The sequence below is a fragment of the Rhinolophus sinicus genome, linkage group LG17 (genome assembly GCF_036562045.2).
Source record: "Rhinolophus sinicus isolate RSC01 linkage group LG17, ASM3656204v1, whole genome shotgun sequence".
In the NCBI taxonomy this organism is placed as follows: Eukaryota; Metazoa; Chordata; class Mammalia; order Chiroptera; family Rhinolophidae; genus Rhinolophus; species Rhinolophus sinicus.
In genome coordinates this window covers 3,830,616-3,853,810 of record NC_133766.1, presented here as the reverse complement: position 1 = coordinate 3,853,810, position 23,195 = coordinate 3,830,616, and the positions used below count along the sequence as shown (strand labels likewise).

Sequence of the window (23,195 nt, the reverse complement as noted above, 5' to 3'; positions counted from 1 at the left end):
TGCTTTGGGCAGAGGAACAGAAGGAGGGGCGGGGGTGGCGAGAGAAGGGGCTACAGGCCTTGGTGGGTGGTAGCTGGGAATTTACACTGGGTGCAAGATGAATCCTCTTTATGGGCAGGCCAGAAACAAGGTAAGTAATCCAAAACTGGGCTGTCAAATCAAACCAAGAGGGAAAGCGCGTGTGCGAGCCAGGAGCTTCGGAAAGTGCACAGTAAGAAGTTCAGAAGCGAAGGAATTCCCGGAGCCACGGCTCAGGCATGTGCTGCAGTTTTAGGTTCAGCGCCCAGAGGCCCTGCTGTGGGAAGTCAGTTTGATCTTCCAGTCACGTGTTAGACCTGGTAATGCTTATCTCAGATAATCACTGCTTTGATGCAACCAAATTATCATTGGGGCATTTATTTCACGTATAACTAGACACATGCCCTTGTGGGGATAGGCCTGGTACTTTAACAGATTTTATTCTTTCAGCTATCAACGGCTATGTGCCTGACAGCATACCCACCCTAGGATTCTGCTTTGATGACACCGTCCAGTGGCACTTCTGCAGCGTGGGAATGCAGGATGACATTCTGACCCTCCACTTCACTGGGCACTCATTCATCTACGGAAAGAGGCACGAGGACACCCTGACCCTCTTTCCCATGCGTGGGGAGTCTGTGACCGTCGCGATGGATAACGTGGGTAAGAGCCTGGACATGCGAGAGGAATCTCTGGCCGCTGAAGGTCTGCCGCAGCCCCCGGACTGCTACAGCTCTTGGGCTTATCTCCTGGGTCCCTTGCAGGCGTTCCTTTCAATACTTCTATTTAGGCAATGAATGACTTCCACGAGTCCAGTCCTTTCATGTGGGTCCCATGTATGCTTTTCTGGGCTAAGTGAGAAGTAAAGATACACACCCACAGAAAAATCAGGCATCCCTTTGGGGAAGAAGTATGGGCCTTCGGTCACAAAAGAACACTTCTTTGATCAAAATGCCCTTTTTGTTTTTTTAAGCCAGCCGCCCCACCCTAGGGTTAAGGATCCTCAGATATGGTGCCTCAGGGGGGCATCACTGCCAGCACCACGTCCTGGAAACACGGGGGCTGGGAGCTCATCAGACGCAGGGGTGGGTGGCTCAGGTTCTGCTCTGCCCCTCAGCATCCTGTAACCTTGGGCAAGTGACTTGACTTCACTGAGCCTCAGTTTACTCATCTGAAAAGCAACAACCACCCCTACGGACTCGCTCTGACAGTAATTGTGGTATGGGCCAGCCCTCAGGAGACGCTCAACAAGTGGCAACTACCTGGGCCTCCTGGGAAGTCTTCGCTGTGCCAGCAAATCACCATTTCAAAGAGATTCAACATTTCCCTGAAGGACCTGAATGACGCACTACCTAGAAATATGTCAGTGTCTCTTATTTCGGAATAGACATCACCATCCTGCCCCCAACCCTAATTCCCAAATAAGATGTTTATGACGTTCAGAGTCCATTTTGTTCTCAGTTCATCCCTTTTCAAATATATTTGGAAGCAGTGACTCTCAGACTACCTGAGCTAAAAGCTTTTTTCCTCCCTCATCTCCACTGACTGCTACTTTCGGTCTCGATTCTGTTGAACGAGATAAGGGCACTAATCACCTCCTTGGGTGTCACAGCAAATTCAAATGGCTCAAAAGTTCCCTAAATGCTCCTCTCTGGTTTTCTCCTTCTGTCATTGTGGAACAGGCAGTAAATGACAGTTCTCAGACCAGCCGTGGCCCATGGGCCACACCTGAATGTCCCTGACTAAAGTTCACTGGAAGGTACCTGCCACAGGGGGTGCTAGGGCTTTTTATATCTTTTTCTGGCCTTAGAGCTCTCTAGCCTTTGTCTCTCTTCTACAGGAACTTGGATGTTAACCACCATGAATTCCAATCCAAGAAGCAAAAACCTACAGCTGAAATTCAGGGACGTGAAGTGTATCCGGAATGATGATGAAGACGTATATGAGATATACGAGCCTCCACCATCTACAACCATGAGTACACGGAAAATGCGCGATTCTTCAGAAAACCAAGGTGAAGGGATTGATGATACCTACGATTATCAGGACATTCTGGCTTTATCATTAGGAATTAGGTCATTCCGAAATTCATCATTGAATCAGGAGGAAGATGAGTTCAATCTTACTGCCCTTGCCCTGGAGAACAGCCCTGAATTCCTTCCTCCAAATACGGAAGCAGCTGTTGATTCAAATTCTTCTTCCCCTAGTAACATGAGCAGGCTCATTGCTACTAACTTTACAGAACCTCACAACACCCTGCCTCCCCCAGAAGCCACCACAGCTGGTCCCCACGTGGGACACATGAGCTTAGAAAAGAACTCAGTTCTCAACCTTTCCACAGTAGAGCATTCCAGCCCTTATTCCGAAGACCCTATAGAGGACGCTCTATATTCAAATGTCACGGGGATAAGCCTACTTCCGCGTGGTGCAAAAGGAGTCAGAAGTCAAGAACATGCTAAACATAAGGGATTCGAGGCAGGAAGAGACCGAGGAGCAAAGCACAGGTTCTCCCAGATAGAATTTCCAGCACACAAAACTGGGAGACACTTAAGCCTAAGCAACTCTTCTCCTTCCAGAATGGGGCCATGGAAGGACCTTCCCAGTCATCTGGTCCTCTTAAAACAAATGAACCGATCTAAGATTTTGAACGGGAAATGGCATTTGGTTTCTGAAAAAGGTAGTTATGAAATCATCCAAGATGCTGGTGAAGACATAGCTGTTAGTGAGCTGCTGAACAGCCCCCAGAGTGCCTCAAGGACGTGGAGAGACAGGATCCCTCTTACAAACAAGCATGGAAAGCAGAGTGGCCACCCAAAGTTTTCTGGAATTAGACATAAATCTCTACAAATAAGACAGGCTGGAGGAAACAGTAGCTTGAAGAACAGCACTGTTTTCATTAGGACACGAAAAAAGAGAAAGGAAGAGAAGCTTGCCCACCATGTTCCTCTATCTCCAAGGAGCTTCCACGCTCTAAGAGGAGGGGCCAACACATTTGCAGACTTACTTCACAAGTCCAATGGGACGTCTCTCCCCACAGAGCTCAATCAGACATTCCCCTCCGTGAATCTCAGCCTGATTGCCTCACTTCCTGACCATAATCAGAAGCCCCCAAACGACACCAGTCACACAAGCTCCCCTCTAGATCGTTATCAGACAATGGCCCCAGAGGAACACTATCAAACGTTCCCTATTGAAGACTCTGATCAAATGCACTTCACCACAGACCCCAGCCACACATCTTCTCCAGAGCCTGGCCAGATGCTCAACTATGATCCAGGAAATAAGTCCCCCCCTACTGACATCGGACAAACGCTCCCTTCCTTAGAACTTGAAGTCTGGCAGACGACCATCTCTCTAGGCCTCGGTCAGCCATCTGTCTCTCCAGAACTCAGTCAGACAAGCCTTTCCCCAGACCTCAGCCAGGAGACTCTCTCTCCAGACCTCAGCCAGGCAACACTTTCCCCAGACATCAGCCAGGAGACTCTCTCTCCAGACCTCAGTCAGACAAGCCTTTCCCCAGACCTCAGCCAGGAGACTCTCTCTCCAGACCTCAGCCAGACAACACTTTCCCCAGACATCAGCCAGGACACTCTCTCTCCAGACCTCAGTCAGACAACGCTTTCCCCAGACCTCAGCCAGGAGACTCTCTCTCCAGACCTCAGCCAGACAACGCTTTCCCCAGACCTCAGCCAGGAGACTCTCTCTCCAGAACTCAGTCAGACAATGCTTTCCCCAGACCTCAGCCAGGAAACTCTCTCTCCAGACCTCAGCCAGACAACGCTTTCCCCAGACCTCAGCCAGACAACGCTTTCCCCAGACCTCAGTCAGACAAGCCTTTCCCCAGACCTCATGCAGACATCACTTCCTCCAGACCTTGATCAGACATCCTACACTTCTGAATCTAGTCAGTTGTTGCCTCTTCCAGAATTTGGTCTGACTTTCCCTGATCGAGACCTTGGTCAGATGCCATCTCCTCTGCCATCTCTTCCGCTAAATAACACTTTTATACCACCAGTTGTATTAGGCTTCAGTGGAGATGACGGAGAATACACTGAGATTATTCCAAGGGGGAAGGAAGAGAGCAGTGAGGAAGACTCTGTTGAAATTGATTTTGTGACCTATGATGACCCTTACCAAACAGATATTAGGACGGATATCAACTCCTCCAGAAACCCCGACAACATTGCAGCATGGTACCTCCGCAGCAAAAATGGAAACAGAAAAAATTATTACATTGCTGCTGAAGAAATATCCTGGGATTATTCCAAATTTGCACAAAGGTTTGGCCAGTTTTCTCCTTCTATATTCTCATTTTTCCACTATTTCTTAAAAAAAAAAAAAAGTAATTACGACAGTCCAAGGAGATAATTCTGGGCAAATTATGCTAAGTATAATTAGTTCCCGTATTGCCACTCGGCTCCTAACTGTTCCCTTTGTCAGTTCCAAGATTAGCTTCTCTCCTTTAGATGACATCAGGACAATATCAGAACAACCATTGTAAGAAGTCTAAGATGATCTGTAGTTAAATAAGACCTCACTTCTCTCTTCTTCTCTCTTCACAAATGTTCCTACTCCCTCCTCTTGCTATAATGCAGTAGCCCTACCCATCCATAGCTAGCCACTGCTCGATTTCACTGACGTTCGCTTGGAATACAAGTGTGTGATGTAGTAATCTCCTTTTGCATTTACTTGTTTACCACAAACATTTTAAAATTGTTTACTGACCAGTATAAAGTATACAGCCTCTTGGTAAAGTTTAATTTAAATTCCATGAGATCCCAGTAGCGGAGGCCAAGCATATAAACTAGTTTAGAAACAAAAAACCAAGTTTATACCCTCAACTGAGGCAGTCATTGGATAATGATTTATCTTGATTCAAACTTGATTTTTAACTTGGTTTACAGAATCATTCATTTAGTAACGTTTGGGTGAGTGCTTATTCTTTTCTAGGGATGGTGCTAACTGCTGAGAGTGTAAGAGAATATAAACACACGTGAGTCCGACCCTCACGGAACTTTTTGTCTAGGGGTGCAGGTAGATGTGAGTAAATCCTCCCGTGAAAGTGTAAAATGTAACCACGATAAAGACTAAGACGGGAACGTAGCTGTATGGTGATATGAGAATTAGGGAATCAGACTCTGAAGACGTAGCATTTTGAGTTGAGATATGAAGACGCATAGGAGTGAACCAATTGGAAAGTGGTTCTAGACTGAGATTCTAGCCAGAGAGAACGGCATGACCGGCCCTGTGGAAGAAGGAAACCACGGAGCTGCAGGCTGTGCAGCTGGAGCGAAGGACAGGGTGGGCAGTAAGAAAGTACTGGCTAGCTCTGCAGAGACCAGGTGGCATTAGGCTTTGTAGGCCATCGGAAGGATTTTGGTGTTTATCCGAACAGCAAAGAGTAACCCTTCAACAGCTTTAAGCCATTCCTAGCTTCCCGGAATATGGCAGTTTCTTTCCTGGGTCTTGTTACTTTATCTTTTAAATGAATGCGTTATACCAAATGACCCCCACGGTCCTCTTCGGTTCTAACATTTTAGGGTGCCAGCCACTCTTCAACCATAGAGTTGAAGGGTTGATGCAATTTTGTAAATGGCCTGACTTACAACAGAGAGTCTGTAAGGGCTCCATATACATTTTAAAAATATAATGTTCAATTAAATTTTGCTTCAGGGTGGAAAGCCATAGTGGGCTGGGCTCTACATTCTGGAATGACACTATAGAGAAAGAAGAGATAGGGACAAGGAGAAAAGCTTAGTCAACTACAGATTCTCGGGGACATGGCGTGAGAACCGTGCTTAAACCATCCAAATGTGGTCAACAGCTTTTATAAAAGCTAACTGTCAGACGCATAAATTATAAACCAAAGTGTAATGAGAATAAGCAAACACAGAGTAATGTGACTCACAGAAATGATTTCATTAATCTGATGCCCGACATTTCCGCATCAGAACTCTTATTAGTTTAAAACACCTTCTCCCGTGACTTCCTATTTAAATTAGTACACATTACTACATGAGAATAACCAATTCGTCTGAGGATTTCTAAGCAAAGCCCTCAGGGAGTAATATTTAGGGCCTTTCTAGAGTAGGAAGTAACGGAATCGGTTCCTTCCAATCTTACATCCTGTTCCGGATGTGCCACCTCCATTTACGGCTGTCAGTTGTTTTCATTCACATGTGTTTTACGAGACTCTATGTTATGCTTGGAGTCTGGATGGATGAGCTTAATAGTGTAGAAAGGCTGGGAAGAAGGTAGAGTGGGATTCTCTATTGGTGACTCATGGTATATAACAAATACTACAAGATTGATGGATAAGCTTTTGGCCTGTTCCCAGAGGCTTGGGAAATTTAAGAGTCAATGGGAAAATTTGATGTGCTCTGGCCCCAGACTGAACAGCTGGTAAACTACATGAGGACTAATGTAGTTTAGCAAAAGGAAATGTGAGATAGTCGGTAACCACAAGATGGTCATGGGGGTTTGAAAATTAATTTGGGGAACGTACAGAGGGATAGTGGATGGGGGGAGGGGGGTTCACACAGTGTGAGGGATATAAATGATAAACGTCTAAGTTTTGCTTTGTCTTGTGCACCTGAAACTAATCAAAAATAAATAAATTAATTAATTAAAATGAAAAAAAAAAAAGGAAATGTGAGAAGAGTATAAAACACCCATCCATCCAGTGGTCTTCACAGGGGTGGTCTTCTAAGTCAGCTAACCATGGTTACCTGACAGCCCCAAGCCCTGGCAGTGTCCCATTGCATGGCTTTGTCTGTTTGTGATATTAAAATCTGCTATGTTAATATACGATTATAAACAAATATTTATGAAGTGCCTACTATGTGCCAGATAAACCTGCTAGGCACTGGGAATAAAATTATAAGCCAACTAGACCACTGCCTGACATCATGGGGCTTCCACTCTAGTGTCAGAGTCAGATATTAATAGATAATCTCCCGAATGAATGATACATCATTTACTACATCTCCTACAGAAATAGAATAAGAATACCGTAGGGATTTAATATACATATATATTATATATAACATTATATATATATGGATACACATATACACACAACGTACATACACACTGTAGTCATGCTTTGGAATGCTACAGAGAGGTTTGACCTAATGTAAAGGATCAAAGGACTTACCTATGACATGATATGTGAGCTAGGAGTTGAAGGATACTTACTGGCTTGTGTTTTCAGTCATTTATATTTTCATTTATTTGTTCATCAAATATTAAATATCTTCTTATGCTAGAGGCTATATTCAGAAATGATTACTCAGTCAATCTCCTAAATGGCAAGAGTCGTCTTTCACTTGTTGTTTTAAAACAAATGTCACTATTATCGTTTCAGTGACATGGACGCTGAAGACATAGATGATGCCCCACAGGGCACCGTATACAAGAAAGTCGTTTTCAGGAAGTACACTGATAGCACTTTTACCACACGTGACCCCCAGGGGGAGCATGAAGAGCACCTGGGCATTCTCGGGCCTGTCATTAGAGCTGAAGTGGATGACGTCATCCAAGTAAGTCAGCTTCTGAGCGCTGCTAAGGTCATCAGAGGCTTTGCCACAAGCACCACAGGGTTGTAAAGACGAAGGTGGCGGGACCACTATACACTATTTATTTATGTTCCAAAATTTAAAATAATGACAAGCTTCAAGAAAACAAAAATCTCATAATTTTATTTCTCCCTCTGCTAAGCTCTTGCTCATTCTATAGGTTGGTGCGAAAGTAACTGCGGTTTAGAAGGTTAGAAATAATTGCAAAAACCGCAATTACTTTGCACCACCCTATACACGGGCCAGTTCCATTTCCCCTAAGACGCTTTCTTTAGGAGACACGGTCTGTCTCCTAACCCCAGTTGCTCCTGCCAGGCACCCCTGCTCACCCCACTCATGCATTGCTTACAGCACCTTTTGTCTCCAGATTTTTAGCTTGAACTCACATGTGCGTGCTGATCTTCACCAGTGTGTTGAAAGCTTACTGTGAGCAAGAACCGAGCCCCATTCCCTTCAGAGGTGCAGCACTTACCAGTATCATTTTATGTGTAATGTCAACACTTTTGCTTTGAGCCTATGAACAAACGTGTGTTGGTGCTTCTGGGGAAAACCACTTGGCCCCTATCTCACGGGATGGTTGTAAAAACGAGACGAAATAATATACACAAGTTTCTTGCAGTTTTAAGCAATTTTAAGCATTAGGTCTCCTTTAATTACCATGCACTTTGGTATTCAATGCTGACTTTTTGGTTTGGAGTTTTGTCAAGCTTAAGTACATGTGTGGATCACTGTTTTCTCTAGGTTCGTTTTAAAAATCTAGCATCCAGACCATATTCTCTTCATGCCCATGGGCTTTCCTATGAAAAATCATCGGAAGGAAAGCCTTATGATGATGAGTCTCCTGAATGGTTCAAAGAAGACAATGCCATTCAGCCAAACAGCAGTTATACGTACGTGTGGCACGCCACCATGCGGGCGGGGCCAGAAAACCCCGGCTCTGCCTGTCGGGCGTGGGCCTACTACTCAGCAGTGAACCCGGTGGGTACCTAATCCGTTGAAAGGTCTTGTCATTCCCCAACCTTATAACCCGAGTCCACCCAGTGGAAGGGTCAAGATTATTTCTTGTTAAATGCCCGTCTTGCCAGCCATAAGGAAGGTGTAAGGAATGTGGTCAACCGTCCACAGTTACCGCGGCAACATCTGCCAAAGCCAGTGAAAGCTAAACGTTTGTTCAGTGAAGGGGAGTGAAGATTACTGAGATGGTAGGCCCCTGTTAGAGTGACTACTTTACAGATGCAGACGTTTATTTGCAATGTCCTTGAACAAGTAAGTATTAGCTTTCTTCTGCTCCTTCTCTATGAAAGAACCACCAAGTCAAGACACCTTCATTTTGGGTGTGGCAGAGACTGCACAGACCTCGATTTAAATTCCTGCCCTGTCACTTACTTACTGCGTGGCCCTAGGAAAGTTACTTGCCCTCTCTCAGCCTCAGTTTCCTGAGTTAAACATGAGATAACAACAGTATATAGCACATAGTAGGCACTTGGTAATATTTGTTTAATAAGTGAATTCTTTTTACCATATAGGATTGTTGTCAGAATTAGAGGCTATAGGCAAAATGTTGAATATAGTAGTAGATACTCAATAAATAGTATTTGTTATACTATCAATATTATCATCATCATCATTACTACCACGTTGAGATAAATGATTAATCAGAGAAAGGGAATACAAATGCCATAGAATTAGATGATAAATATCCAGCCTTATTAAGCTACTCGTTTATAATCCTCAAATTCAGAGCCTCTAAGAAGGTTTCCTGTCCCATGTGATCAGTGATTGTCAGAGGAACAAAGACAATTCTGAGAAAGAACGTTTGCGATTTGCTCCCACTGTCTTCCAGGAAAAAGATATCCATTCAGGCCTGATCGGTCCCCTTCTGATCTGCCGCAAAGGGACACTTCATAAGGAGAGCAACATGCCCGTGGACATGAGGGAGTTTGTCTTACTTTTTATGGTCTTTGATGAAAAGAAGAGCTGGTACTACGAAAAGAAGCCCCAAAGGTCTTGGAGACGTGTATCTTCAGAAGGAAAACACTCCCATGAGTTTCATGGTATTTTCTTCTGACTTGGATCTAATCTCTGAACTTAATCCCACAGGGTGACAGTGACATCTGCCCTCAGGTCTCCACAAGATTAGACATGAGATACTTCTGAGGAGCCAGGAGTTACAACAAGACTAGGTCCTTAAATGTCTCAGGGCTGATGGTGACACCAACCCAGCCAGCAGGTGACACTGCAGGGGAAGGAGAGGAAAGTCTGACAGACAGACAAGGAGGCTGCTGCAAAACGAAGCCAACAACAACCAAAAAAGCCAGTGTGCTTCAGTTAAACATAAATTGAAAAGGAATTAGCCTTATTCTGCAATTTAAGTAGTTAATAACCCTGTTCCTTGACCTCTATAGGAAAAGTATTTCTACAGAAGTGATCACCCATGTGTACTTTCTAGAATAAGAATGATTGTAAGTTTTAGCATTCAGCAGTTCCCAGGTGGAACCGAATGTATGAGAATCAAATGGGTAGGCAGAAGGAGCTCAACTCCTCTCCCTCTAAAAAGTCACCTGCTGGGTTCCTGAAATTTCACGGCGGTTTCTTTAATTTTAGAGGAATAAACAACAAAAACTTCCCTCCCTTCCCAGTCAAAGGCACGGAAGCACTAAGCTTTATCACAAAAATGTTGTATTTTTAAGGTGATCCAATTTACCAGGTGCTTTACAGACACACACACACACACACACACACACACACACACACTTCACTGAGGGGGCAGTGGATAAAGTCAGAGAACCCTGGACATCAAGCTGGACAGGGGACAGAGTAGCTGCCACATGAAGGAGAGAACAAACATGCATCACTTTGGCTGTGGGTACCACCAACATGAAGTCTGACTTCCCACGTTTGCCTGGGAGTACCTCTTAATTTAGGAGGCTTTAGGGTGACATGCGGCTTATCTCCTTGCGTGTCTCTTTCCTCTAAACACTGGAGTACCCTTTCCTGGCTCATGCTGGTCTTTATCTGTTTGTAGCAGAGGCAAAATCATACTATAAATGCAAAGGGTAGATGGCTGAAGCACAGAGCAGGAGCAGTGGAAGGTCTGCGGAAACATGGCAGACGGCTGGGGAAGGCGCTAGTGTGACAGGAGCTGGCGGTTCCCACTGAGACTGTGACCCACCAGGGCTCTGGAGCTGCATGCTGAGCGGGACCTCCCCCCCGCCCCGTGTCCTCACCAGCCTCTGTCCTGGGGCACAGATTTGTAATTGATCACCATTGTCTGTCCTTTCAGCCATTAACGGGATGATCTACAACTTGCCCGGCCTGAGAATGTACGAGCAAGAGTGGGTGAGGCTGCACCTGCTGAACATGGGCGGCTCCCGGGACATCCACGTGGTTCACTTCCACGGCCAGACCTTGCTGGAGAACGGCACTCAGCAGCACCGGCTGGGGGTCTGGCCCCTTCTGCCCGGTAAGACCTGGGCCCTAAAAAGAGGTGCCCGCTAAAAAATGGTGAGAGAAGGCCATTAGCGTCCGTAACTCTCTCTCATTCCCAACTTGGGCATTTGTGCCTAAGGGGTCGGGCATGGGTTTGGGCACAGAGCCCGGCAAGCCACACACTGTGCTGCGTGCAGAGGACCGAAACATGGGCTAGTACAGCACTGGTCTGCAGCCCCGCCCAGGCTCCGTGGGGCCCCGATGGGTCTCCAGAGGTACTGTGTCCACTGCAGGTCCTTCCAAGCCACCCACATCATATAGGACAGGCCTTCAGCAGATTACATAAGAAACCCCACAGGGTTCAGGCAGCCAAAGCTTTCCGCTGGGGGGAGGGAGACGAGAAACTTACTGGGGTTTGGGGCTTCTTGATTTCTTGACTTCTCCTCACTCTCTCACCCTGATATTTGCTGGCAAGAGACTACAGGGATCTTAAACTGACTCATGAGCCTGTTTGGAGGAACATTTTGTTTTTAATGATTGTAAAAGCTAAAGAATAACAAGGGTATTCAGAGATTTCCATGTGCAAAACGATGATAAGGTTGAAACACACTACAGTCAGTTAAAAGACTGTTATGTGCCAATGAGTTCTTGGTAGACGGGTCTGTGCGTCCCAGGTATGTGCGGGGGGTGTGAGTGCTGGAAGCCACTGACTCCCAGAAGGTCGTGGGCATAATAAACACCTAGGCAGCCGGTGACAACGCAGGTGCTGAGGCAGAGATGGATCCTGCAGGTTTGGGCAGGGGCCCAGGAGTCTGCATTTCTAACAAGCAGCCTACCTTCCACAAATGACGTGGCAGAAGCTAGGTAGTGAAGGTGGTCCCTTGACAGGGCTTGGGTGGGAGAGCTGCTGTGTGAATCAGCCTCAGAAGGAGGCACAGAGGTCCAAATGGGCCTGGTTTGGTTCAAGGTACAGAAAAAGAGTGTTCTTGTTTGTTATAAACATGCCAGCGACTCACTAATAAAGCTATAAAGACCCACTCTGTTAAAATCAGGACAGAGCGGATTAGGTCAAACTCCTTGCTTTTCACCAACAATCGTTTTCACCAGAACAGCCAGCCTCTCCACAAGCCTGCGAGAAACACTGAGTAGCTGGGACTGGCTGGTACCTCTCAATCTTCAAACCTAAGTACCTGCGTCGGAGAGGGGAAGGCTGAAGACCTTTCTAAGTGTTTGAGGAGGATGACCAACCGCTCTTCATTTTTACTCACAACCTGGGAAATGATCACAAACTATAGTCCGCAGAATTTAAGTCTTAACTGGCAGTGGGTAGTATTCAGTACCAGGACGGACAACCATCATTCTTTCAGTGATGTTCTGAAACACTTTATGTGCATCTCAATCCAAATATGTAAACTTTATTGAAAATTTGAAACATGGGAGGAGGATATTTGATTTTCATTTTATTATATAAAAAAGAAACACTAACGAAATGACAAGAGAGAAAGGAAACATGGACAATATTTTTGAGGCCCAATGATGGGTCATTCAAGATTGCTTTGATACTTAGGACTGTGAAGTATTACGTGTGGGGTAACTTGCAAGAATTTATTTAATTAAATGAAAGCTTATTTCTAGTAAGGGGTATTAGAGATTTTTTTTTAAAGTCCTGGGGTGATTTACTTGTAGTAGTGTGTGTGTGTGTGTGTGTGTGTGTGTGTGTGTGTGTGTGTGTGTTATTATTGGTGTTTTGATCTGTTTGGTACACCTCTAGTTCTCCCTAAAGAGAAATAGATATCTCTTAAGTTCTAAAGCTTCTTGTGATGCAGTGATATTAGGATTCTTTGATAGCAGTCAACCAATAGCAATTTTGTTAGCCTTTGAGTATGTAATGTTGTCCTTCACCCTTTATTTTAGGTTCATTTAAAACTCTTGAAATGAAGGCATCAAAACCTGGTTGGTGGCTCCTCGACACGGAGGTTGGAGAAAACCAGAGAGCAGGGATGCAAACGCCATTTCTCATCATAGACAAAGGTATCAGCCAAGAGTCACAGGATATTTTTTAGCAGCAGAGTCCTATTACTGGACTATTACCAATTTTTAGACAGAAGGAAATATTCGACTCGGAACTCTGATGGGACAAAGACACAATCTGTAGCAGTAATTGCTTTCCTTCTGGCTAGGGTCTGATTACACCGCACACATTAGTCATCTAGGAAACTGAAATCAAATGGCCCAGCCCAAAGGGATTCCCCTCAAGGGAGGAAGCAATGCAAAGCATCCTCCTTCATGATTTTTGATCCACGGGAAAGTGCATGTAAGAAATTCCCCAGATGCCTAGCACAGAAGAGGGAAAAGATACCGGGAATTCAACAACCAAGACAGTCACTGAACTTGGCATCTCAGTACTTGAGAAACACAGTTTCTATCTGTCTGTCCAACCATCCGTCCAGCCGGAATTTCGTAAGCACCTGTGGAGTACCAAGCACTGTGCCCACATCCAGTGGCTGGTATTCCCGTGGTTGGTATCCCTTCCATGATCAGGATGTAAATAACCCTGTAACTTTCAGGTGAATTTTTTTTAGGACATAGTCTTTTCAGGGATAATACTTAACGCTGTAAAATGGCTTCTTTTAAGATATAAGCATAGAGGGGCAGCCAGTTAACTAAGTTGGTGAGAGTGCAGTGCTCTGAACAACAAGGTTGCCGGTTCGATCCCCACGTGGGCCACTGTGAGCTGCACCCTCCACAACTAGATTGAAACAACTATTTGACTTGCAGCTGATGGGTCCTGGGAAGACACATTTAAAAATAAATTGAAAGTTTAAAAAAAGATATAAGCCTATGGAAATCAGCTTAAAAATGAATTGCATTTGAGGATTTCAGTCGTTTTCCTCTAGGATGTCACTCTTTCTATTAACGCACCAGTCTTGTTAGTGCATTGACCATTTTATCAGATGTATTTAAGTATGTGCTACACAAGGCCAATGACAATATTTAATTACTGACCCACCAGAGGTATGGATAAAAGTCATGGAGCTTTTATCTCATTAAATGTATTTTCCAAGCAAAAAGTATTCATTGTTCTGTTGTTTTGCAGACTGTGAGATGCCACTGGGACTGAGCACTGGTCTCATAGCTGATTCACACATCAAGGCGTCTGACTTTCTGGGTGAGCAGTAGACTCATAGCCTGTGAAAGGCACCTACAAGCGTGCAGCACACAGCCAGCCCCACCATACACAACAGCCCTGCCTGCTGAATCTATGCATCGTTGCTCCTCTCCAGGCTTTTCTCCATCACAACGTAGTGGTAAAGCAGCTCCATGCTAATCTGGTAGAGGAAGGCGCCAAAAGCCAGTTGGCACCCCCTTATCACCGCCACCCCCTCCACTGTATAGTGTTCCCAAAGAGTGCCTCCCAAGGAAGACCAAGAGCTAAGGGTGCTTGGTCGCTGATGCAGGCAGGCTGACCGGTCAGCAGACTGGGCAAGAGTAGGTAGCTTGCTCTTATGAGCACGTGCCCTTTTCCAAAACTCTCCCCCCTCATTCCCATTCTGGGTTTGACCACACATAATATTGCAGCCACATTCCCAGGGTCTTACGAGCCATGTGTTAGAGTCCCCATTACTAGGGTGCTTTGCTGCGGTAACCATTCATCTATTCAGGAAACTGTGCTGATCACACACTGAGTGTCAGGAATTCCTCCTAGTTTCCCTCACTCTGCTCAAAGCCCTTCCAAAGATCAAGAGGTCAATTGCAAGGGACCATGAGGCTCCCATAAATGCCTCCCATGTCTTCCTATTAAGCAGGCACACTCAGCAGCAAGCACATCCACATAACTGGGAAAAGATAAGCATGACCTTTGTGCAAGAGAGCGGGTGGGTGTTAGTTGACAGCTGACCAAGCATAGACCTGAAGCTCACATTTCATCACCATGGATGAAGTCCGTGTCTGAGGCCTCTGTCAACTGCCTGGTCTCCCTAACTGCCAAGAAGGCCCTCTGAGGATCTGGTTTTCCTCTGGGACTGAATTCTCTTCAGATGTTGCTAATTGTAAGTTTGTTTGTTTTAATTCAGAATAAATGTTTTTCTTCCTTTGGATTTAGGTTATTGGGAGCCCAAATTAGCCAGATTAAACAATGGTGGATCATACAATGCTTGGATCACAGGACAAATGTCAGTAGAATTTGACTATAAACCTTGGATCCAGGTATGACTTACTAATCTGACAATACTTCTTTCTATTATAATAATAAAAGTGACACTAATTTAATAATTTCTTCTTGTTGTTCTTGCAATGTTATTTGGGGGAAAAGCAATTACTAAGTGTTAGGCATTCTTCTAAGCACCTACCATACGCAAAATGAACCCTACGAGGTTAGTTCTCTTATGGTGATACCCCATTTTACAGATGAAAACACTAAGCTACAGAGGCACTAAGTAACTTCCCAGCGTCACACAGAGCTAGTTAGCGGTTGAGCTGGGACTCAAGTCCAGGCCCTCTGTGCTCAAATATTAGTTGCATCTAGCCATTGTATTAGTTTGCTAAGACCTCAGGTGCTGACTCTTTAGTTCTAAAGAAAGCTGGCTGCACAGTGAATTCAGGCATTGCGTGACTTGTTGACAAGGACAGTCTGTTTAATGGCTTTGCTCCATCGCAGGTGGACATGCAAAGGGATGTCCTGTTGACGGGGATCCAGTCCCAAGGTGCCAAACACTACCTGAAGCCCTACTACACCACTGAGTTCCAAGTGGCTTACAGCTCCGACCAGGCCAACTGGCAGATCTTCAAAGGGAACAGCCCAGGGAACGTGATGGTCTGTGTCGACGGTTTCTCTCTGAGTCCCCAGAGTCACCCTAGGGTTACTATGACTATGTCCATGACTATTTTTAAAAAAACAAAAAACACTTTTTCTGGGTGTTAGAAAGATGAATGGCCTTCTCAGGGCCTTATGAAGAAAAGTGGTACAATGATGAGTCTGTATATTGCAAATTAAAGGGATAAGCTTGACTCCTGACTCTTCCAAACTCCACAAAACTTTTCAAAATCACTTCATCCTCAAACTAAATACGCAGACTTCTCAGACTGGCACATGGTATACAGCTGAGGGGAACATCTGCTCTTGTGCCTAAGGAGCTGACACTGAAAATATGTCACCGAGAGTTGTGATTTTTACTACCTTTCTATATTCTAATTTTTTATATTATCCATACCTAATTTTCTATATTGTCCCTTAGCTATTTCTAGTAATGATTATTTGCACCATACCTTAAGACAGATCAGAACAATTGTAAATTATGGTTCTTACTACTAATCAGTATTGGAGAGAGAACACAGATTAGAGTCCGCCGCTTAAAGATTTTTGCATCTATATTCAAGAGGGATATTGGTGTGTAATTTTATTTTATTTTATTTTTGTACTGTCTTTTCTGATTTTGATATCAGACTAATACCAGCTTCATAAAATAAATAGGGAAGCATGCTCTTTTACTCTATTTTCTAGAAGAGATTGTCTAGAATTGGTGTTTATTCTTTAAACATTTGGTAGAATTCACCTGTAAAACCATGTGGGCATGGGGATTTATTTTCAAGGAGTTTTAAAATTACAAATTTGAGTTATTTAATAGTTATAGGCTATTCAAATTATCTATTTCATATTGGTTGAGTTGGGATAGTCTGTTATTCAATAAATTGGTCCATTTCCTCTAAGTTGTTAAATTTATGGGTGTAGAGTTGTTTTCTAGAATCCCCTGATTTGTCCTGTTACAGGGTCTGGAGTGGAATTGCCTCTTTCATGTCTGTCTGATATTGGTAATTTGCATGTCTTCTCGTTTTGCTTTGTTAGTCTTGCTAGAGATTTGTCAATTTTCTTTGTCTTCCCAGAGAACTGGCTCTTTGTTTCATTGCTGTTATCTATTGTTTTTCTGTTTTCAATCTTATTCAGTTACTTATTTAGTCTGCTCTTATCTTCTGTTTCGGCTGCATCTTTCTGCTCTGTCAGGGGAAGGAGATGGGGCCCGGCCTCGTTACTGCCAGGGGGCGTTGAAGTCCAGGTTCCCCCCCTAAGGGGGGATTACGCCTCTTTGCTGCAGGGTGGGGATGGATGCTCTCCACTGACACTGCAGCGGTGGGAGCTGGCGAGAAGGCGAGTGCTGGGTCCCTCTTTGGCCTTCTCTGCCACAAGCCCAGTGAGTGTATTGAAGCCTCATCACAGTCTCGCAACCGTGGAAGTCAAGACTCCGCGCTTGGCCTTTGCTACTGTTGGGTGGGCAGAGGCCATAGTTGTTCCTACGGTGTTTAGCTTGAAGTAGGTCAATTGTTGTCTCACACTTTTCGGTATTGCTAGGCTGCCCTTCCTTGATTGTGAAGCTAGAAAAAGCAGGTTTTACTGGGGCTGTTTTCGTCTGTACCTATTGGTATTTCCTGGTTGCTTGCTTCTTCACTTCCAAGTCTAGGATATAAGGCAAAAAGGAAACCCAGGAACCCAGGACCATGTTCCTTGGGTCGTAGGATCCTGGCCAGTCTCCCTTCTTCTCTCCACCTTTCAGAGTCTTTTTATGTTCTTAGTTTTACTTAACAGGAGGGATAGGCCCAAGTACGTCTATACCACATTCCTGAAGTGAAAGTATCCCCAATTATTTTTTTAAAACCAAATTGATTTGGTTCTGGTCACATGAAAACTTAATATTACAATATTAAATTAGACCAAAGTTTTAGTATAAAATCACTTTATAATTTTTACACAGTTAAGCTTTTCTCTTTTCCTCTAGTATTTTGATGGCAATTCAGATGCCTCTACAATCAAAGAAAATCGGTTTGACCCGCCTATTGTGGCTAGATACGTTAGGATCCACCCAACTAGATTCTATAACAAACCTGCCCTTCGATTGGAGCTGCGAGGCTGCGAGATTAACGGTAAGGGGAAAGATGCACGGTTATCTTGCCACCACTCAGAGAATCAAGATTTGCGAGGTGTGGAAGGGGGGTAGAATTTTTAATTCTCTTCCATCACTTAGGCTCCTAGAAAAACCTTTGTGAAGCAGAGGTTCCACTCAGGGAAACTCTCCTTGTGACCTAGACCGACACTGGTTCTGCCAGCCAGAGGGGAGGCACCATCTCTCTGACTAATGCCTGGATGGTACAAACACCATCCTGACCCTCCAAGGAAGGGCCCCAGCTTAGAATGACCTCCATCGGCCCATTTTCAATAGGAACTGAGATTCAAACTAGACCCTACTCTTCCCAAGTCCTCCAGGTCGCACACACTTTAATGTAACAAAAGTATCTAGCGACATTTCTGGCATGTACTAGGTGTTCAGTGAATGTTTTGGAAATCTAAGTCTGCCTCCCAACTCCCTGAAACCTGACGGTACTCTATAGTCTGTCTCACACCCTATGGAAGTACCACGACTTTTCTATGCAAGCCACTATTTTTCAGGGGATGTAATGAGACCTGCAGTATAAATAAATCCAGGTAACCATAAATGGCCATAATGAAATTCTGCTCTATGTAACAGATGCTTAATAAGAGTCTTAACAACCATTCTCCTTCTCTGACTGTTAAAGGAGTGCTTTCCAAAGGTTTTTCACTTCATAGCACATACAGAAAATAATATTTGTCTAGCAGTCTTAGGTAAAAGAACAAAGCAGGTCGCCCAGGGCTGGGCTCATCCAGACACCACCTGACTGCTCAGGGCACGGGGGGAAGGAGATTGATATATAGGCACACCTGAAACCTGCTGTGACCCACCTGTTGGGGAGCTACAGCACCTTCTCTCAGGTGGAGGGAAGAGGCACGGCTCACAGCGGAGAAAGTGGCTGAACTTGGTATCAGTTTATCAAAGCAGATAAGGTTACAGTATACTCTTGATATCCGTGAGGGATACGGATATGGGCATTTTGCCAATGCCCAGAGAGTAGCGATGTAACATCTCCCCATGAAATGCACAATTCGTACAGGCAGGAGCGCTCCTTGAAGCAGCTCTGTAAGTCATCGTGTTTTTTCTTGCCAATACGGCATATGATGTAAATGCTAGTTTCTTCAGATGACAGTCAAGCTACCCTAAAATGGGACGTTCAACTCTGTTAATCTATTAAAAACCCCTATTTTCTATATAAGAAGCATTACTTTTTAAAAAATCTCTTCACTTTCTTGATACTTAGATAATTAGCATTAGCGATAGCCTGTCTTCTTTTTAAGCCTTTTTTTTTCATGGAGAAAGTGACATATCACTTAAAGAAAACACCTGCGTGATTTACCAGCAAGAACAACATGTCATGGAGATGACGGGATGGGCTGTCAGCTGGGCCCACTCACTAGCGACAGTGCTTCCACTCACAGATCAGTCTTGCTGCCTATGACATTGCAGCTCGCAACTTGGCGAAATTCTAAACGGTGTGTAACATGAGTCAGCCTCCATGGGCTGAACATAAAGTACTAGATGTGACTACCAAGTACCCACTCTATCTTCTGTGTAGCCGTTGTCAGAAGAAGAAATGGAGTTTGTTTTTACACACAAAGATAGGAGTATTGTGGACCTCAAAGCAAAACTTAAGGTTCCATGACTGTGAAGGAAGGAAGAGTTTAGATGCTTCGAACACGGTGTTTGGTGTCAGGCTGCCTGGCTCAAATTTAGTTTCTGATTCTTCTCGCACTGTTACTTTAGGTGTGTTGGTTTTCTTGCCATGCTTTTCTCCTTTGTAAGATGGAGATAAACAGGAGCATTAAGCAGCAGTACACATAAAGCCTACAAACAAATGTGACTTGTGCTTGTTTCTGCTGCTTCTTAGCAGACTGGTACGCCCCACCTCCCTGCAGCTCACAACGCAGCGCAGGAGACCTGGGGGGCGCTTTTGTAAGTAGTCACGTTACTTTTCTCTTAACAGGATGTTCCACGCCGCTGGGGATGGAAAGTGGGAAGATAGAAAACACGCAAATCACAGCTTCCTCCTTTAAAAAGTCTTGGTGGGGCGATTACTGGGAGCCGTCCCGTGCCCGTCTGAATGCCCAGGGCCGTGTGAATGCCTGGCAAGCCAAGGTGAATGAGCCCCTGGGAACAGAGTGCTCTGAGCCTTCCAGAAGAAAACACAGACTCTCGCTACAGGGTACACGGGGGGGGGGGGGGGGGAGCCAGACAGTCATCTGTTTCTGCAGATTATGATCCTAGGTCTGAGAATCTAGGATGATGTCTTGATAGCTTTAGCTCTAACGTTGGTTCACAGAGAAGTTATTTATCATTTCTGTGTTTCTTCGTCTAGCCTTGATGTAGACCAGGAGTGGGCAGTTTTTCTGCAAAGCTCCAGATAGTAAATATTTTAAGCTTTGTGAGTCATGCATTCCCTGTCATAATGACTCAACTTTGCCACTGTAGCAGGAAAGCAGCCATAAACATTATATAAATGAATGATCGTGGCTGTGTTCCAATACAACTTTATTTACTAAAACAGGCAGTGGGCCAGACCTGGCCTAGGCCTACAGTTTGCAAATCCCTGTTTCAGACAACTTACATTCGTGATAAAGATTCGCAAGATCTTTTTATCCCCCCACAATTTAGCAATATTTTTCATTTTCTAAAGAATGCCATTTAAATTTTTTTTTGTTCCCAGTTTTTGAGAACTTTGTGACATTCCTTTAGAGAATTGGCAGCATGGTAAAATACTACAGAACCAGGGTTATCAATCAGTGATCTAAGCTGAAGAAATATCTACCAGAGAGTTCTATTGCCTCTAATATTAGCCATGGAGTAATTCAGGCAACTTAGTTTTAGGGTAACTATTAATTGAATCACTTCTATTTCACTCTTCAATCGACCTGAGAAATCAGGATGGCCTCAGAAATCAGAACAATGCCATCAACCGACCTAATCAAGTTCCCTGTTTTCTATCCTCCTAACTCCCTTCCTTAAGATGGCGACACTCCACCTCGCCGGGCTCCTACAGATTTCCACATCCTATCCTTACATTAGGTCACCAGAAAAGAAAAGGTGGTTGTGGTGCGAGCAGAGTCATGGGAGGCGCCTGGACCCCATACAGACAGCGGTGGGAATGAATCCATGTCTATGCTTGAAACTCATTTCTGGGCCATCCTAGAAACCACAGACGGTCAGAACGGCGAGGGATTCTATAAGGCATCTGGTCCAGACTTTTTAAGTCTAAGCACAGAAGGGAAGAAATAATTTTAGCTCAGTCCGGTGGCAGAACCAGGAATCCCATTCTCCCGAGACACAGGTCAATGCTCCTTCCACCATATGAAGCAAATCAAACACCTCCATTGCGCAGTTTTGCAGAGGGGTAACTGAGACCCAAAAAGTTAAAATAATGAAAGTAACAATGTTACATTATGTTTATATAATTTAAAAAATAAAATAATGAAGAAGTTAAATAGAGAAAGGAGGTCATCGAATTCTTTCCCAGGTGACCCTTTAGACCTGCTAATGGTATAACCCCCGTCACCTCACCCTCCATTTTACAACCTTTAAAAATAAATTTGCTCCGTATGTAATTTGCTGTTAGACTTTGTGACGTCATGAAGGCTCCAAAGATGAAAAGCTAATTTTAATTTTTAATGCTGTCATTTTAAATCTGGAACTATTTGTTTCATTTAACCTATTGGCATGAAATGTGTTTATAGGGTCCCTTTAGAGAGGCTGAAAACTGAAGCTACACATATGCAGGTACAGATGCGGCCTGAAGTGTCTCCGCCTCTCTTATGCCGACAAAACTCCTCTAGCTGCCTATATTCTGTACCACTAGTACAGTTGTGACTTGCTGACACACTAAAACACCACCAAACGTCACTAGACGGTGTTATAAAATTTACAAAAAATGATCTCATACAATCATTTTAATGTGATTAATTTTCTTTAAAACATACATAAAGCATGTGACTATATGTATACATACATGTGTATACATATGTACACAGATAGCCATGTACATATGAGCAATGTTGAGAAAATATATCAATATTCATTACTTCACGCAGAATTGAATGAGCACACAGGGCGTGATAAATCTCCCGAAGTTGAAAATTCACCTCCGATTACTTCTGATCCTCCTTCTCCGAGTGCAAACCATCAAACATGTGATTAGGCATTTGTTAGGCCAGACACAGGACAATTACTATGTCTTATCGAGCCTGAGGTGCAACTTTCTTAGGTCTCTCAAATATATTTATTTGAAATATCAGAAAACAAGAAATTGGACTACTTCCCCTCCTTGACGTTAGCAGTAGAATGAAAAGTGGGACTTTTCTAAAATAAGTAGAGAGAGGATACTATCCAATTCTTTCCCAGATAACCCTTTGGTAATATCAGTAATAGCGTCACAGCATTTAAACAAACTCATTTAACAGAATAATATTTACAGATAATTTATCAATGCAGTATTTTTTTTCCTCAAATAAATTTCATTTATTTGTTTACCACACATATTTGTCGAACACCAACTGTGTGTCATACATTGAGGTAAGTACCTGGAAACAACTAAGTCAGTCCTTATTCGCAGAGTAAGGGACACGCACAAGCAAACAAATAACGATTGCAGAATGTGTGACATACTCCAGTAGAAGCTAATCTGTGTGCTGGGACGACACACAAGAAGGAGACAGAGAACCCTAAGGGATGAGCTCTGTGCATTTCTAAGTATCTTGGTCTAAAAAGGCCAAGGGTCTAGCTTCTGTCTTATGCGTGTACTCTTATCACGTTCATAGGCAAACAACAACAAGCAGTGGTTACAAATTGACCTGCTCAAGGTCAAGAAGATAACTGCCATCGTAACACAGGGCTGCAAGTCCCTGTCCTCTGAGATGTACGTGAAGAGCTACGCCATCCACTACAGTGACCAGGGAGTGACATGGAAGCCGTACAGGCAGAAATCCTCCATGGTGGACCAGGTACAGGGTGGCACCTGGGCAAGAAGAAAACGATTCGAAAACAGTGCGATGATGAGCATGGCACCTGCGTTTGCCGATAGCTCTTCGCTGTAGCTACCCATTTATTGGTGCCACGGCCGGGCACTTACTGGGCACTTGTCGTATGTTTACATACTTTTTTTAATCCTTACAACTTCTATGAGGTAAAATTGTATTATCCGCATTTTGCCACTGGGGAATGGAGAATCAGAAAATACAAGTAACGTGCGCAAAGTCGCACAGCTGCCCAGGGCCTAAGGGCA

General features: G+C 44.1%; 2 protein-coding genes across 7 annotated transcripts in view; one reads left to right on the top strand and one right to left on the bottom strand.

Annotated features, from left to right (window-relative positions):
- FIRRM (FIGNL1 interacting regulator of recombination and mitosis) overlaps window positions 1–23,195 on the bottom strand; it is a 236,653-nt gene that overhangs the window by 190,817 nt on the left and 22,641 nt on the right. The gene's annotated exons all lie outside the window — the stretch shown is intronic.
- F5 (coagulation factor V) overlaps window positions 1–23,195 on the top strand; it is a 56,338-nt gene that overhangs the window by 31,456 nt on the left and 1,687 nt on the right. The window contains exons 12-25 of one of the 3 annotated variants that reach the window (XM_074322451.1): window positions 469–681; window positions 1,859–2,032; window positions 4,160–4,298; window positions 7,385–7,559; window positions 8,337–8,573; window positions 9,439–9,649; window positions 10,879–11,058; window positions 12,939–13,055; window positions 14,122–14,193; window positions 15,127–15,230; window positions 15,682–15,837; window positions 17,792–17,936; window positions 19,908–20,059; window positions 22,732–22,914. In XM_074322451.1, the coding sequence (XP_074178552.1) occupies window positions 469–681; window positions 1,859–2,032; window positions 4,160–4,298; window positions 7,385–7,559; window positions 8,337–8,573; window positions 9,439–9,649; window positions 10,879–11,058; window positions 12,939–13,055; window positions 14,122–14,193; window positions 15,127–15,230; window positions 15,682–15,837; window positions 17,792–17,936; window positions 19,908–20,059; window positions 22,732–22,914 (2,258 nt within the window). Of the gene's footprint in view, window positions 1–468; window positions 682–1,858; window positions 4,299–7,384; window positions 7,560–8,336; window positions 8,574–9,438; window positions 9,650–10,878; window positions 11,059–12,938; window positions 13,056–14,121; window positions 14,194–15,126; window positions 15,231–15,681; window positions 15,838–17,791; window positions 17,937–19,907; window positions 20,060–22,731; window positions 22,915–23,195 lie in introns of all 3 variants that reach the window. The other 2 variants (XM_074322450.1, XM_074322452.1) reach the window with 2 other exon arrangements.